The sequence below is a fragment of the Natrix helvetica genome (genome assembly GCF_964273705.1).
Source record: "Natrix helvetica genome assembly, chromosome: 5".
Lineage (NCBI taxonomy): Eukaryota > Metazoa > Chordata > Lepidosauria > Squamata > Natricidae > Natrix > Natrix helvetica.
This window is the reverse complement of record NC_138551.1, coordinates 112,609,231-112,626,478: the sequence shown is the minus strand read 5'-3', so window position 1 is coordinate 112,626,478 and position 17,248 is coordinate 112,609,231. Positions and strand designations below refer to the sequence as shown.

Sequence of the window (17,248 nt, the reverse complement as noted above, 5' to 3'; positions counted from 1 at the left end):
CGAAGGACGCGCCCTGCTCCGACGCTAATCAAGAGAAACTCCCCCTCCGCGTTTTCTCCCCTCTCTCTGTGCTGCATCTAGAGAAACAGGCTTCCAAGGTGACTTCATCAAAGTACAAACCCCTCAGAAGAGAGGATGGACTTTGTGCCAATCACTGGAGTTTTAATCCCACCTTCAAGCAAAAACCAAATGGGGACTTGAAGCCAATCATCAGGGGATTTGAGTTCTAGTCTTATTTTAGACGTGAAAGCCAGCTGGCTCTGAATTCTAATTCTTCCTTAGGCATGAAAGCTTCCTGGGGGACTTTGGGCCAATCGCCAGGAGACTCTTGAGTTCCGGTCCTGCTTTAGGACTTTATGATTGGGGGAATGAAACTTAGAAACATTTTCTCACATGAATGTTCTCATATTAATGATTTATTGCTTTGCCCAACACACAAGGAGTGTTTCCCCAGAACTAGACTTTCCTCCATCACATCAGACAGTGTTGGACACTCAGCCATCCCTCCATCTGGGAATCCCCAATTCTGCTATCAGAACATCTGGGGTATCAGAATTGGGGATTCCCAAATGGAGGGATGGCTGAGTATCCAACACTGTCTGATGTGATGGAGGAAAGTTCAGTTGTGGGGAAACACCCCTTGCGTGTTGGGCAAAGTCTCTTCCTTCTGCTTGTGGGAGAACCAGAGGCCTCTCTGTGCTCACTGAGAATCTTAAGCTGACCTCCATTTGATCTATCAGAGCTTTTCTTCTCTCCTTAAAATGGAATTTGCAAAGGGATTTGATTCACATTACAGTAAAAGCAATTCTGAAACATAAAAATTGGTTTCTAATTAATCACCAAACTCTGTGATTAGAGAGCAGAACAGCTTCCATGGGTGCCTCTTGTTAGAAACCTCAAAGTCCCCCCCCCTTTTCTTAACCCCCTTCTTGGGCCTGGATGAATATTATGCAGCATTGAAGGTTTGTGACCTGGTCAATGATGTGGCTGCCTTTAGACAGGATCCCTTCAACTTCCTCCTGGGGAGAGTCTCAAGGTCCCCTTTCTCTGGGCATCTTCTCCAGCCCTTCACAGACAAGACAAGCTTGGAAGAGGAGCAGAGAAAATGCTTTAGGTACAAGTGGTATAGTGGACAATTGAAGGACCTGAACATATTCAGATAGTGCTCTTTTATTTCTTGAATAAGGAAAGAAAAAAAATACAGAGCTACACAATGACCCCAGAGTGAAATCCCAGACAGCTGTTATGATCCACACTTTTTCGAGAGTCGGTTTCATCAGGACACCAAGGAGGAACCATTGAATAGTTGTGCAGATTTCCCTCCCCAGCAGAGAGCAGGTGAAACCCTGCATTTCACATCATTTGGGGATTTCATGGGTTCCCACAGAGATTATCTCACAGCATGACTGGAGCTTCTTTCCCACAGCTTCCATCTTGCCATTCTTCTGACTCGGGCTTTTCTCTCACACAGAGAGACTTTTCGGCTCCGTTGGTAGGAAAACTTACTCAAATTTATTTTTATAAGGCATCAGGTTCATTGGCTGTTGCTGAACATCAAATTCTTCTGAATGAACTTCACAGAGTTCCCTTTATTAAGATTTATTGATCTGAAAGGGAAGGGGATTAAAGAAACATAGACATATATTCCTCTTGGATTCCTGCATATTATCTAAGTAGAAAAAAATAATATTTTATTTCAAATAAAAGAAAACTTCACAATTCTTCCAATATCATAATAGTATATATTTCATGCTTTTACATTTATTCTGGCTGTGAGATGCTCCTTTGTGTTCAGGTCTGGCCTCAGAAGGATAATGTAGCACTTGGGGATGAAAATGCAGACCAGCAGACCAGCACTGGAGACCAGGATGGAGAAGACCTGAACAGCCACCATGTGTTTCCCTTTGGTGCTCAGGTAGGTGGGCACAAAAGTCACCCAGACGCTGCAGAAGACCAGCATGCTGAAGGTGATCAGCTTGGCTTCGTTGAAGGCCCCAGGCAGATTCCTGGCCAGGAAAGCCACCGTGAAGCAGATGGCAGCCAGGAAGCCCATGTAGCTGAGGGTGACGTAGAACATGACAACAGCCCCTTCGCTGCATTGCAGGATGATCTCTCCAGGCTGGGAGTGGAGGTCAGAGTCAGGGAAGGGGGGAGAAAGTCCCAGCCAGGCGGAACAGATGATCACTTGGACAGCAGAAGAAGAAAGGATGATGGAGTTGGCCAAGCTCTTCCCCAACCATCTCTTCACTCGGTTTCCTGGTTTTGTGGCCAGGAAAGCCAGCACCACCGTGATGGTTTTGGCCAAGAGAGAAGAAATGGCAACTGAGAAGATGATGCTGAAGACCATTTGTCGGAGAAGGCAGGTGGCTTTCCTTGGTTGACCAATGAAGAGCGAAGAAGACAAGAAGCAAAGCAGGAGGGAGACCAGAAGGATGTAGGAGAGGTCCCGATTGTTGGCTTTGACAATGGGAGTTTCTCCATATTTAATGAAGATAATTAAAACAAGGACTGTAGTTAGGAACAAGAGTAGGGCAAAAGAAATCAGGATGATGCCCAGATGTTCTTCATAAGACAGGAAGGTTATAACTTTGGGGATACATTGGACTCTGGCCTCATTTGGATATTTATCATCTGGACACTTGGTGCATTTTTCGATATCTGAGAAACCCCAAAAGCAATATTTCTTTAACGTTCTGTCTTTTGACATTTCACGAAATGCCTTTTTGGGAACAACAGGTGTTAATAGGACTATTTTCCAAGATGTATTTCTGAACAATTTCACAGATAAAAAGATAAGATTTCTCATAAATTTCCTGGCCTCTGACAGAGGGCACTTCTTATTAAAGACAGTTTGGTCTAGGGGTTAAGTCATCAGGCTATAAAGTGGGAGACCATGAGTTCAAGTCCTGCCTTAGCTATCAAATCTTGCTGGGTGACTCGACCTATCACTCTCTCTCCCTCTCAGCCCAACCCACCTCACAGGGCTGTTGTTGTGGGAATGATGGGAGGAGGAAGATGTGTTTGAGTTATTTGTACAAATAATAATAGTGTGATATAAATAAGAAATATTGGACCCAGGTGATGCCCATCTTTTGAAATTAGTTGACTGGAAGAGAAAACTAGTCCTGAACATTATCTAGGGAGGCTACTGGGAGCAGTGGCAATATATCAGTAGTGAGGTGCACTCATAATTAACCACACCACCTCTCTCTGGACCAGCAACACCTTCTCAGTCATCCTAAAGGGCCCATGTGCAATGCATTGCAGTAGTCCTTCCAGGAGGTGCACCTAAAACAATTCCTCAGTTTTGATGAACTCCAGTGTTCCTTGAAAGAAAAATGCGGCAGGAACATCCAAGCTAATAAGGAGAAAATACATTTTCTCTGGCAGTAGTAAAGCTTACCTACTTGCCAGGGTCTCCTATCACTTCTCTACCAATCCCCCTTCAAGATCCTTTTGCTACTTGTCCCGTTAGGTAAGAAATTAGGCATTTGATAATAAATAAAAAAAGAGTTGAGTTTCAATCTGTCTTTTCACTTGCCCTTTCTATCAAAATGTTTTGGATGGATCCAGTTCCACAAAGCCTCCCATTTTCCTCAGTGTGACCCACCTTCCTGAGTGGAGAAGGTCCCCTCCGGACAAGGAATGCAGTCGTAGCAGCAAACTGGCTCTCCTTCTCGAGCCCTCTTGACAAATCCAGGATGACAACTTTCCACACATCTGGACTGAGGCAGGGGCTATGCAGAGAAAGAAGCAAGAACACAAGAAAATATGTTAGGACTCTTCATTCATGGAAAATGGAGATAGAAATAAATATTAGACAAGTAGTACCTGGTCTTCAGTAAGATAAATATGAAAGCTCTAACTAGTAGTCCCAAAAGATTACAAGAGGTACAACTAGGAGCACTTTTCTACTTAATAAAGTCTGGAGGAATGGAATTGAGAAAAGATTGAAGCATTAAGTGACAATTGGTGGTTCCTCCTCATGGCCGTGTTAATATCCATTCCTCTATTCTTCATATATCCATGTTTTTCAGATTGATAAACTATTCATGTTAAATTTTAGAATAAAATTGAATCTAAAGATTCAGTAAATTTTTATTATATTGCATTTATTAAAATAGTATAAAACGGTGATGAACAAAAATATTTTTGACCAGTAGGATCTGCAAAGATTTCTTCTGGACTACAAAAAGGCAACTTACTACCTCAAGGTAACTTGCCCAGAGTAAGATAGGTGGCCTATAAACTTTATAAATAAATAAAGAAAACATTGGAAAGCTGCTCCCCTTTGAAAGAAATCCAAAACTGTCTCAATTAAGTTACAAAGGGGAAAAATAGTTGACAGACCTCTATTTGTATATATATATATATATATATTCTTCATATGGTTTCCATGCTCCTGAAATGAGACTAAATTTGACTGACTACTTTCTAGAAGTGAGGCAAGTTGGAAGTGAGCTGATGAGAATGTGTCCCTCAAACAGGGTTAGTCAGGCAACTTTTGCAGCATGTAAAAGAACTACAATTAGATGACATCAACTGGCCTGGAAAGACAGTCCCACTTTCCTTATTAGTTACATTTAGAGTCTCCTTTCTGGCCAGAGAGAGACTCATGGCAGATAACAATCTAGGTACAGGTTTAATATGTCCTGTGCACTCAACGTCCTCAATAAAACCATCCAAAACTAAAATAGTTGTTTTTGGGAAGAGGCAGGCTCACTATAACTGGAGCCTGGCTAGGGAATGTAGATCAAGGGACATCCTATTTATACTTAGGATGTGCAGAGAAATTGTTCATTAATGGCTACAATCTGGGGGAATGCCATAAGGCAGCTCTCCAACCTTGCTCCCCATGTTCTCTGATTCCTATCATGAAGGGATATGACAGCAGAACAATCCCAAAGATTGTGTTAGGCAAGGAACAAGCCAGGTTGAGGCTATCAGCGCCACAATGCCAAGCACTTGAAAGTCTCTTTCACCAGTTTTAGGAAGACCCCAGAAGGCAGAGGGGACTGAAAATGCCCTGATCTGTTTCTTAAAGGCTTCTCACTTTCCATCCCATATTGCTTTCTACAGTGAAAAGGGCAGCACATAAATTAAACAAACTAATGGTGGCAGAGGAGCTGAATCATTTCTTTGCTCGCTTTGAAGAGGCAGACAAAATACAACCACCAGCCCATTGCAGCCCCCACCTCATTGTGGAGGAAGGGGAGGTGAGGAGCGTTTTGAGAGCTGTGGACCCTAGAAAGGCTGATGGTTCTGAAGGTATCTCTGGCCGAGTGCTTAGAGAGTGTGCTGATCAGTTGGCTGGAGTCCTTACCAGGATCTTCAATTGGTCTTCAATTGGTTGGAGTCCACTACTCCAACTTGTTTGAAGGCTTCCACCATTGTTCCACTGCCAAAGAAGTTCCCTATCAATAACCTCAACGATTACAGACTCCGATCCTCATGAAGCGCTTTGAGAAATTGGTCTGCCGGGACCTCATTCCTGCTCTTCCGCATACATTGGATAAACACCAGTTTGCCTACAGAAGAAATAGATCTACAGAGGATGCTATAGGCATCACTACTCTTCACACACTGCTCTGACTCATTTGGAACAGCCGGGGGGAGGGGGGGCTATGTGAGGATGCTTTTTGTAGATTTCAGCTCTGCATTTAACACAATTCTTCCACATAGACTAGTGCCTAAATTTATGGATTTTGGGCTTTCTTATTCAATCTGCCTTTGGATTCTGCATTTCCTGTTTAGCCCCTCTCAGAGGGTCACATTAGGTCATCATATCTCTTCAGCCCTTATTCTTAACCCTGGTACACCACAGGGTTGCATATTGAGTCCCTTACTCTATACTCTTTATGTGCATGAATGCATTTCAACTCATGCCAGTAATACTATTACTACATTTGCAGATGATACAACGGTGGTGGGACTCATCTCCGGAGGGCAGGGGGGGCAGGAATGAGTCTGCCTATCGAGATGAGGTGAAACAGTTGCTTTTGTGGTATGGAGACAATAACTTGGTCCTTAACACCAATAAGACCAAGGAGCTTATAATGGACTATAGAAAGAATAGATCTGACATTCAGCCCTTGCTTATCAATGGAGACCGAGTGGAGCAAGTGGCCAGTTTTAAGTTTCTGGGTGTTATCTTAAAAGAGGACCTGACCTGGGATGCTCACATTGCAGCCCTGGTCAAAAGGGCCCAGCAAAGATTAGACTACCTGAGACTTATCAGGAAAGAACAACTGAATGAAAAACTGCTGTTGACTTCCTACTGCTGCACCATAGAGAGTATTTTAACTTACTACACCTGTGTATGGTTTGCCAATTGCACATGGCAGATAGGACAGTGCTCCAGAGGGTTAACGCCATTACCCAGAGGATCATTAGTTGCCCTCTCTCCTCCTTGGAAGAGCTTTATAGCTCCCACTGCCTTAAGAAAGTTCAAAACATTCTTAAAGATCCATCTCATCCTGGCACTATTTTTTTGAACTATTACCCTCTGGCAGATGGTACAGAATAATAAAAACAAGGACAAATAAGCTGAAAAACAGCTTCTATCCCAGGGCAGTAACTATATTGAATTCTACTGCACAGTGCAATATTAATGAAATATCATGGGGTTTTCAATTCAATTGTATGAAGGATGGGTATTTGTGTTTTTATTTGTATAGTTATAATGTTCATTTAATTTTGTTGTATGAGGTGCAATGACAATAAATTAAACTACTACTATAAATACGTTGGACATTGCTGAATCAGCTGAAAACAGGGTCCCATATCACAGTCTCTGAAGAACAGCCTGGTCAATAGTACTGAGGCCTCCCAAACAATCAAAGAAACTTTCAAGTTCTGATCCCCACTTTTAATCTCAGTGAAAATCATCCACCTTGGAGACTAGGCTTAGCCCACTTGAAATGCCTCCTAAAGCTTTGGAAAACATTGAGAAAAACCACCCACCTTGTTGACCAACTTTAGCCGTGAAAGGGCATCTTGATTGATAATAAGTCTCTGTCTTTCAAAACTGCCCAGTTTTTCCTTGATGAAATACTCATCAGGGAAAACCAAACAGCTCCAGATGCTCAAATCTGCTGTTATGCCTCCATTTTGGTCCAAATAGAGCTTAAAGCGGGAAATATTGCAAAATTCCTTCTTTTCCAGAAAGGGATGGAACTAGAATAGAAACAGGCAGGAATTTTAACAGCAGAAACCTTGTTTTTTTATGCCATGTAGTCTTTCTTTTACAGTTGTTTGACTTGCAAATAGTTGGGAGAAGGATTACCACTATTTTCAAAACTGAAAAAGGCTCAGCAAAATTTAACAAGCATGTATTTAAAAATATGTATTGACAAAACATAATTGATCAAATTTCTCTACTAAAGGGAACATGTTAGAACAGATAGAATGGAACAGAAAAATTGAACAAGGAAAAAACAAAGAGATTATTCAGATAGGCAATGACCAGATGAGCTAATTCTACATCATTAGAAAACTATATCAAGAGAATCTTTATTATTATTTTATTTACAAAGTTTATTGGCCATCCATCATACCACAGGGTAACTCTGGGAGGCTTTCAGTCATAAAAAAAATTACGTGTCTCTATCTATTAAAACATAAATAAAGTAAAAAAAAACCCATTAAAATCTAAAATCTAATTATGGGGGGGGGGCAGGGGTAGAGTGGGGGGAGCTGGGATCTGTTGTTATTCAATCACCCACCTCCACTCAGCTGTTGCCCCATTGGGGCCCTAAGCTAACTGGCAGAGCCAGCCTTTAGGCCCTTACGAAAGAATAGGAGGGACCAATCTCACACTGGGAGGGGGGAGGATGTTCCAGAGGGCAGGTGTAACAGCAGAAAAGGCCCTTTTCTTCTTCAGGACCCCCCAGCTGGAATAATTGGGCTGACGGGATCTGCAGCATGCCTCCTCTACTGGCATGAGAGGGACACAGGCCAATCCTAGTGAGATGAGACAGTCCCTCTAATCACCATGCCATGAAGGGATTTAAGGGTAATCACCAACACCTTGAATTACACCCGGAAGCAGATCAACAACAATGCAGCTCGTGGAGCAGTGGTGTTACAGGGACCATTCTTGGCTCCCCCAAAACCAACCATGCCACCCCTCTCCTCACCAGCTGTAGTTTCCGAATGCTCTACGTGTGCAGGACTAACATGAGAAGATAGCAATATTCTAGTTCTTGAGGGGCTGCCACAAAGAGAAGAGGGTCAATTTATTCTCCAATGCAGCAGAGGGCAGGACAAGGAACAACGGATGGAAACTAATCAAAGAGAGAAGCAGCCTGGGATTAAGGAGAAACTTCCTAACACCGAGGACAATTGACCAGTGGAACAGCTTGCCTCCAGATCAAGGGTGGGCTTCAGATCCTTTAGCAATGGGTTTGCTGCCCTGTTGCTGGGTGGGCGTGGCCATGGTGGGTGTGGCCTAGTCGGCTGCCTGCACCATGGAGGAGGGCATTTTTTACCCTCCCCAGGCTCTGGAGGGTTTTATTGAGCCTCCGGGAAGGTGAAAACTGCTTCCCCCAGGCTCTGGAGGCCCTGTAGAGGCCAGAAATGATCCCCTTTCCAGCCTTCTGGACCTTCCGGGAGAGTCATTTTTTGCCCTCCCAGAGGCTCAGGGAAAAAAGGCCCGTTTCTGGACTTTTGGAACCTCCGGTGAGCCTGTTTTTTGCCCTCCCAGACCCTCTGTGTGGCCCCTGCACTTACTTGGAATGATGAATGGGCTACGTGGAGACTCCTGGGAGGGTTGGGGTGGGGTGGGTGTGGCCAGCCAGGGGTGGCGTTTGTGGGTTTGCCAAACCCCGGCGATCCTTGCCTAGAGGATTGGCTGAACCTTGCCAAACCTCCAGGAGCCCACCACTGCTCCAGATGTTGTGGGTGCTTCATCAATGGAGGTTTTTAAGAAGAGGCAGGACAGACACTTGTCTGAAATGGTACAGCGTCTTCTGCTCCAAGTCCCTTCCAGCTCTATTCCGATTGAAGATGACTACGGCCTGAATGACTGAGTGCAGGGAATTTTGATCCAGGCCAGAACTGGGGCACAACACAAAGTTGTACAAGAGCTCTTCAAGGTGTCACTACCGCCTGCTTCTTGAGCAGGAGTCCAGGAGTGCAGGAGAACTTTGTGAGACCAGAAGAATCTTGCATGTCTGAGATGCAGATCCCCCATCAACTCTTCTTAAAACCTGAATACTTAGGGAAGATCCTTTCTGAGTTTCTTTCTCTGCCCTTCAATGTTTGTCTTTGTCAGGAGCAAATTGCCAAGAATGGGACTTCAAAGCACAAATATTTTCTTGCATGCTACCTACCCTATAACTTATGCCATTAGCTTGCTCTACTAACAGTAGGTACTTACTAAGAGTCAATGGGATTTACTGTAGGGCTGGACTTGGGTCTCTTGTGGCAATGTAATGACTCCAAACTGATGGCTTGCTTAACCCCACCCTCAGACTCAGCCTGCTCATCTCCTATAGCGTTAATGCAAAGACCAAACAGTCATCAATCAGAAAAGATAATTGAGATTCCTGCAGAGAGGAGAAGTTGAGCTAGATGGTCTCCTTCCAAGGTATAAATATAAAATTCTATGATGTTAATTCTGAATCCCTATTTCCAGCAATTTATTTAAAAATGTATACATAAGTTTAAATTTTGCCATGCTGTAATTAAGATTGGCCAAACCAGTTCACGTTTTATATCACAAAGATACACAGTTCAAATGGTTTCCCTCCTTCTCCTTTAGATTCCTTCTCCAAAGTAGCAAAAATTAATGGATCCATATCAGGACCCCATACCTGCCACGTTTGCAGCCTTGTTGCTCCCAGCCTCTTGTCGCCCTTCCATCTCCTCCTGGATTGGGAGGAATAGGCGGCATTCAAGGCTTGAGCCAGAGTCTTCATGACATTATAGAAAGGTTCTTCACTTATGATCTGAAGGCCTAAATATGCCCCTCCAAAATCCAGATGCGCTTTCTGGGTGCATCTTCTGCGACCTTTAACAGAACAGTTGTGCTTGGAAAAAGAACAGTGAAAAGACTTAGCTTGATTTTTGGGATTCATATGCAATATGGGTTCAAAGTCATCATTATTTTTTGACTGAGGAGGAAAGCTCCAAATACTATGGACATATTCGTAAAGTCTGTGCGTTCTTGGTATCAAAAGACCCAAGACTGACAAGATCCAGACTTTCCCTTCAATGGGCCCTGGCAAATTTTCAAGTGTTTCATGGAATGGAAGAATTCTGCCCACAAGGGAAACATTTTCTATGAAGTGAACAAAAACATTGACTTGTCTCCACTTAGAGAGGACCTCCCTGAGGGGGGCTATATGACCAGTTGTTGAGAATTGTTGTGATATAACCACACAAATTCCATTCCTGACAAGCATAGGAGGAAAAATCCTCATGACATTCTCTCCATTCTCTGTGTCTGAAGCAAAGAGGCCAATCAGGGTCCATCTGAAATGGAGGAGTAGTTGGACAATTGCTGGGTACTGGACATCTTCATTGGGAGCAATCTGGTACAAAAAGGGGAATTTTCTTTTACCACTTAGAACCTTTGAAGCAATCCCATGTATGATCTGAAAAAGCAATGAAGAATGCTGTGTTATATTGGGGGTCAGATCAAGTTCAATGTATTGGTTTTCAATCAGTCCAACCTGGTTGTCATGAATATAATAGTGTAATTTATTGTTAATTAGCCATTAAGCCATATCCATATGCTTAATACAAAACACAGAACATTAATAAGTTCATGTATAAAAACAGAATACAAGAAAAGTTAAATATGAAAGAATAAGATTAAAGAATGTACGGTAAATCATTTCTGTACCAACTCTACTATTTATCAAAAGCTGGCCCACATACCCAGGTCTTAACTGAACTGTTTTGCTCAAATAAGGGTCCATATGGTATATAATTTTTGAATTGTATCCAAAAGTTATATACATATAATATGAAACATTTTAATCTATGAATCCCAACACGTCATTTGTCTAACCTGCAGTCCAAGATAATGTCCCCTCTTTCTTAGACAATTGACATTCAATATACTGTAGATGTGTTACTTCTATATTGTTACATCTTTCATATTTAATCATTATGTCCAGGTTCTCAAACCTTGCTTAAGAAAATACTGACATAAGATATTTAGGCATTTTGGCATTTAAATACTTGTCAATTTGGAAGGTCCATTTGTAGTAGAACATCCATTTCAATGTGGCAACCTTACTGAGGATGGTTGTCTTTCTCTGCTTCAATATCCCAGATTCTTTGTACAGCAATATTTTTCTTTCCTTCCTTCCTTCCTTCCTTCCTTCCTTCCTTCCTTCCTTCCTTCCTTCCTTCCTTCTTTCTTTCTTTCTTTCTTTCTTTTTATTTCTATCCTGCCTTGATTATTTTTTAACTCATTCTCCAATTGTACAAAAGAGAGAAGACTACAAGCCCTAATTGTTACTTGTCCAATCCAAGATATCTTTAATTGAAATTTTGTCAGTACTAACATGGAGAATTTTGGGAATCTGTCACACTCCATAGCTTTAATTGTACACGAACAACTATACACCCTGATTTTAGATCATTGTATAAAATCCCAATTCAGCCATCATGGCAGCTGCTGAAGTCCTTTTATTCTCACTCAAGATATTCTTCAGGTGCTGCTATTGTATTCATTCTATCACTGATATAATTTAGGTTCCAAACTTTAGCTTTGGCATGATATACTTTAATAAATGGAAGAAAGCTACATAGCTAAATACGATTTTAAAAAATCAGTAAATTCACTCATGACCTTTCTAAATGAGCTCCACTGATGATGAGGGATCCGACATGCAATCTTAGAAAAACTATCCCTAAGTGTTACTTGCTCTATTAGCTTACCATCAAATAGGAATCTATGGCAGTGATGTTATTTTCAAAAAACCCCATAATTTTAAATTAGATGTATTAATAATCAGTTATTATAATAGTGGGATCAAAATCTTCTTAACACTTTACATAATCCAATATATGAGAATGATATTGTTTTATCAGTGTAAATCAGGACATCCGATTATGTATTTAGCACCTTAGACATTTGTATTTCAGGATTACACACACACACACACACACACACACACACACACACACACTATTGTCAATTTGAATCCAATTAGATATGGCAGGGATTATTTATGTGTGAAATTGAACATGCCAATAGAGGCCCTACAACTAGGGATAGTTTGAATGGCTGAATAGGAAGTCCTCTCCAGGGAATTTGAACACCAGCACAATAAGATAAAACTTAGCTGATGTGTTTGCTAATGTGGAGAAAAGCAGCTTGTTGCTTTGGAAGCCATATTAACACCGGAGGCTTCCATGCTGCCACATTCTTGTGCTTGGGAAATTAGGAGGGGGGATTTAGTAAAGGGAATGTAGTTAGACATAATAGCATTCTTCTTTTCGGTCGAGGTCATAGTATTCCTGCACCTGGAGGAGGAGTGGTTGAAGGGATTGTTCCAGTTGGGAAGGATTGGGATTGGACCATGTGATGGACTGATGGGTGCAGGGGCTGGATTTGGAGTTTTGATTTACTGAGAGAAAACCCGGAACTCTCAGATTCAGGTTTTCCCAGATATGCCAGTATACCTACTCTAATAAATAGGAACTTTGAGAAAATGCCTTTCTCAGAATTTTATCTGCAGTTTGGTTCTTCTGGAATGCTGAAATAGCTTTTGAATTTTATAGGAAAGATGGTTGGATCATTCACCAAAACGTCACTCACTTTACCAGATAGAGAAAAACACACACAAACCTGTGGGACTTTGTAGGTGCCTGCTAATGTAGATATCTGGATGGAGATGTCCCCTTTAGTTCCATCAAAAAGAGCCAGGAGGTTCTCCTTCCTTCCACAGCCGTAGTTGGGGACGTTGGCTTCTCCAGTGGAGAGAATGTCCAGCAAGGCATCCGAAGTGCCAAGTGCATTATAATAGTTGTCATGGATGTTGTAGCCAAGTGTGAGATTGTGCAGGAGGTCATGATTTTTGTCGATTAATTGAATATCAAAAATATATTCTAGTATTCCAAAAGTACTGTAATATAAACTAATATTAAAAAATGCTCGTGTTAATATTAGCATCATCAACAACCAAAATAAATTATTTTTCCTACAGTATTTAATACTCTTTTTCTCCACAAGCCTACTGAATCCTATATTGACCCAAAGCAGAGGCAAAATATAGTCACACATCAGTGTTTTATATTCATGAGGGTTGAGAAAATGGGATAGACCAAAGGTCCCCAACCCCTGGGACAAGGCCCACTATTGGGCCATGGCCTATTCGGAATTGGGCAGTGGGAGTGACTGGCAGGAGTGTGCACATGCGAGCAGCTCAACTTGCACAAGCAGGGGGCTGATGGGCACTTGCACATGTGGATGTTGGCCCATCACTTGTGCAAATTGAGCTGCACATGTGTGCACCAGCCTACTACTCTTGTGGCCCAATTCCCCTCTTCTGCCCTCCCCCCAGCTGGGCCACTAAAGCACAAAACGTCTAGGATAGACACACGCAGTACGTCTTCCAATAGAGTTAAACATCACACTTGCATCATGATATGTAGCAGTGTTAATTTTCATCAGCCCAGTAACCAGGTTTTAAAATAATCCAAACATTAAAGCAAAACTATCCTAAAAGGCAGAGGAAATAGAATAGAATATGAAATAAGAATAGAATAGAATAATTTATTAACCAAGTATGATTGGGCACACAAGGAATTTGTCTCCAGTGAATAAGCGCTCAGTGTACAGTACATGCAAGCAACAAGCGATAAATCATGATCATAATCATAAAATACAGTCATCATAAATCATAAGATACAACACTCAGTGATAGTCATAGGATACTAAATAAAAGCAATCAACATAAATCATAATAGGATACTAAATAGATGAGGAGGACAATAGTAATACAGCCCTACTAGGCAGTTTGACATCCTATTCCTAAAGCATAGACAATGTTGTGGGAATTATGGGGGGAACTGTGTAGTTGCTTTGGTGTGCAGTGTCCTATAGCTTCCTTATTGAGGGTAAAAGTTGAAACAATTTATGTCCAGGATGCGAGTGGTCTGTAGATGTTTTCACAGCCCTCTGTCTGGCTCATGCATTATACAGGTCCTCAAAGGAAGGAAGGTTGGTTGGAATTGTTTCTTCTGCAGTTTCTTCTGCAGTTTATTTTATTTTACGAATTTTCTGGGCCATTCTAGCCATTCTAAAGACAAGTTATCCTCTATTCCTATAAGAATCAGGCATTGAAGATCAATAAGCTCTTAGAAAACATGAAATGGGCTGGGCAAGGGAAGCTACAACAATCACAATTCATTTAAATCAGTATTCAAGTAATGAAATCAGAATTGAATAGGAGAGGAAAATAATGTGGACTTCTTTCAGATATTTTCTGCCCCATCTTTGGAGCTGAGTCCCTTCCAGACACCAAGACAAAAGAGAAAAGCCGTGGAAATCCAAATGATTCAGGAAATTAGACAGATAGAAATAAGTGAAATAAGAAAAGAGAAAGACAAGTGTTAGAAGTGGAAGCAGAATGCAACTCCATCACCCTGAATCACTTACACATCCAACTGATTAGGAGTCATGTTGAAACTCAATATTGTATGCAATATTGTCGATGCACTGCTGACTATACTGATGTGATGGTCCCCTGGCCTGTAAAAGCTCCATGGATTGTTTCCATCCTTATTCTCCAGAATGAGTGGACACTTCATTCTAAACTTCCCAGAGACTGGCTCGGACAGCAGCAACATCAGAATAAGAAGCAGGAGGTCTATAATTCATTGAGCTGAATTAATCCTCTTCCAATTTCTAATATGAACAACAAGACGAGTTGGAAGGATTCCAAGCACTCTCACAAGATGGAAAGGCCAGTGGCTTTCCTGATTCAGACAGCAACCAACTGAACTTCACCTAAAAAAGAAAGAAAGGTACATTCAAGAGTACAGGCCATGCCGGCTCCAAAACCTGTTCCCACAGAGCATGGCCTATGGAATTTATATCCTTTTCTGTTACAAGAACCTTTGCATGTGGCTTCATGCGGAGGTCTACATCAGAGGCAGTTACTGGAGAAGCAGCATAAGATCCCAAAGTTCAGGTGGTTATAATTTCAGTGAGAAGCAATTTCTCCCCTTGGGATCCTGACCTTCTGTGCTCCATGGGCGGAGGAGAGGCTGAAGGAAAGCTGATTAGTGAAAAATCACAGAGACACCCCTTGGGACCCTGCTCTGTAGTGGTTGTGATCCTTCCTGTCAGGACATGCCCAGAAAGTGATGATGGATGAAGATAGTTCAATAACAAGGAAATGGACTTCTGCTCTCCTTCAACATGGCCTCTTGTCTCCAGAGACTGCAGGGGAAGGTCTCCCAGAGTTATGGAGGTTGATGTCACTTAACTCTACTGCTGCCTGTCTTGAAACACCAAGGAAGCAATCAGTCCCCTTGAACCCTGCCTAATGTTAAGAGAAGGGCCTGTTGGTGATTTTCTTTTATATCAGAACTCCATATATGAATCCTTAAATCGGAGGTTATTTTAAAATTGCTTGTGCCTGAAGTGACATTTTTCCAACTGTTTCAGAAATACCAATTTTGATATGAGAGCTCTCTAATATGCAGGAAAGTGACAGTCTAGGGACTATATTGTTGGGTAAATAGGAAGATAGTAATCATTATAAAGTGGAAATATTTTTTCCCTTAACATTCTCTCTGTTTTCCGTCCATATTCATGTAAGACACCGAGATCCTTTACAGTTCGATGTTTAGAGAAGTTTGAGATCTGCAACTGAGATAGAGGCAGTGTCCATAGTATGGTGGATCTGTGACCTGATTTCTTTTTTTATATATATTTTTATTTTTAGACAAACAAAGACAAACAAAAACATAAAACACATACAACCTTCTTCCATTTCATATAGTGTGTTGTTTGGTTACAAGATTTTGTGCATCCTTTCCATGGTCACCACTTACAATTCTATATTGAATCACAAATTGTTCATTAGATAAACATAAGTACATTATCATCATTATATATCAATTATTCAACTGTAATTATTTTTCCTTAATTTTAAAATATTGAATTCATACATACAACATCATTTTGCATCAATAGTTCAACTCCAATTATTATTCCTACATTTTAAACAGACTATTCTATATATTGAAATCACACATACAACATCATTCCATTACATTGTTCTAATCTGTTTAACAATGCTAAACCATTTTAGTATTGTATATATCATTCTATTATTCTTTAAATATAAAGAGTTCTCCAACATTTTCCATTACCATGATTTTTTATCTAACCATTGATAAAACAAATCCCAAACCTTGTAAAATTGTTCATCTTCTTGTTCTCTAATTTCAAATGTCAATTTACTCATTTCCGAATACGTTCCATTATTTTTTGAATAATTTCCTCCTGCATTGGTGTTTTCTCATTTTTCCAAATTTTTTTTGCAAATACAGTTCTAGCTGCTGTTAAAACATTTACAATCAAATATTTCAAATCTCTATTATATATTTCTGATATAATTCCCAATAGAAAAATCTCTGGTTTAAAGTCTATGTGTTTTTGTGTCATTTTCTCCAACCACGTGTGGATCTTAGTCCAATATCTTTTAGCTTCTGCGCAAGTCCACCATATAGGGTAATACGAACCCGGTGTCTGATGACATTTCCAACACTTTTCTGATTTATTCTTGAACATTCTTGATATTCTCGTTGGGGGTAGATGCCACCTGTAAAACATCTTATACAAATTTTCTTTATATGCTGTTGACATTGTCATTTTATAATTTTGAGACCACAATTTCTGCCACTTCTCTAATTCAATCCCATGCTCAAATTCCCCCCCCCCCCCAGGCTATCAGAGATCCTTTAACTTGTTCTTCTTCTAACTTAACATCTAATAAGTGTCCATAAAGTTTTTAAATTACTTTTTCATCAGTACCTGTCAGTGTGATCAGGTTTCTTAAAACACCCACCAAGAAACCGGTTTGGGATGACCTGATGGCAGTTCTTCTGCTTGTGTGGATGTACTTGGTGAGGTGGCATCTCCTTGACAATCCCATCACTAAGGCTGTATATGAAGCCTCACAAAAGGTGGCTCAGTGGCTAAGACACTGAGTTTGTCAATCAGAAAGGTCGGCAGTTCAGTGGTTCGAATCTCTAGTAAAGGTCTCCTGCGTGA

The 17,248-nt window shown here is 41.0% G+C and overlaps 1 protein-coding gene across 1 annotated transcript in view; it reads right to left on the bottom strand.

Annotated features, from left to right (window-relative positions):
• The window catches only part of LOC309392686 (vomeronasal type-2 receptor 26-like), a gene marked incomplete at both ends in the record, with an annotated part of 54,956 nt that extends 45,036 nt beyond the window's left edge, over positions 1-9,920 (bottom strand). The window contains 3 exons of the mRNA XM_081954114.1: positions 3,611-3,737; positions 6,964-7,176; positions 9,816-9,920. Coding sequence (XP_081810240.1) covers positions 3,611-3,737; positions 6,964-7,176; positions 9,816-9,920 — 445 coding nt within the window. The remainder of the gene's footprint in view (positions 1-3,610; positions 3,738-6,963; positions 7,177-9,815) is intronic.
• Between the last annotated feature and the right edge of the window lie 7,328 nt (positions 9,921-17,248).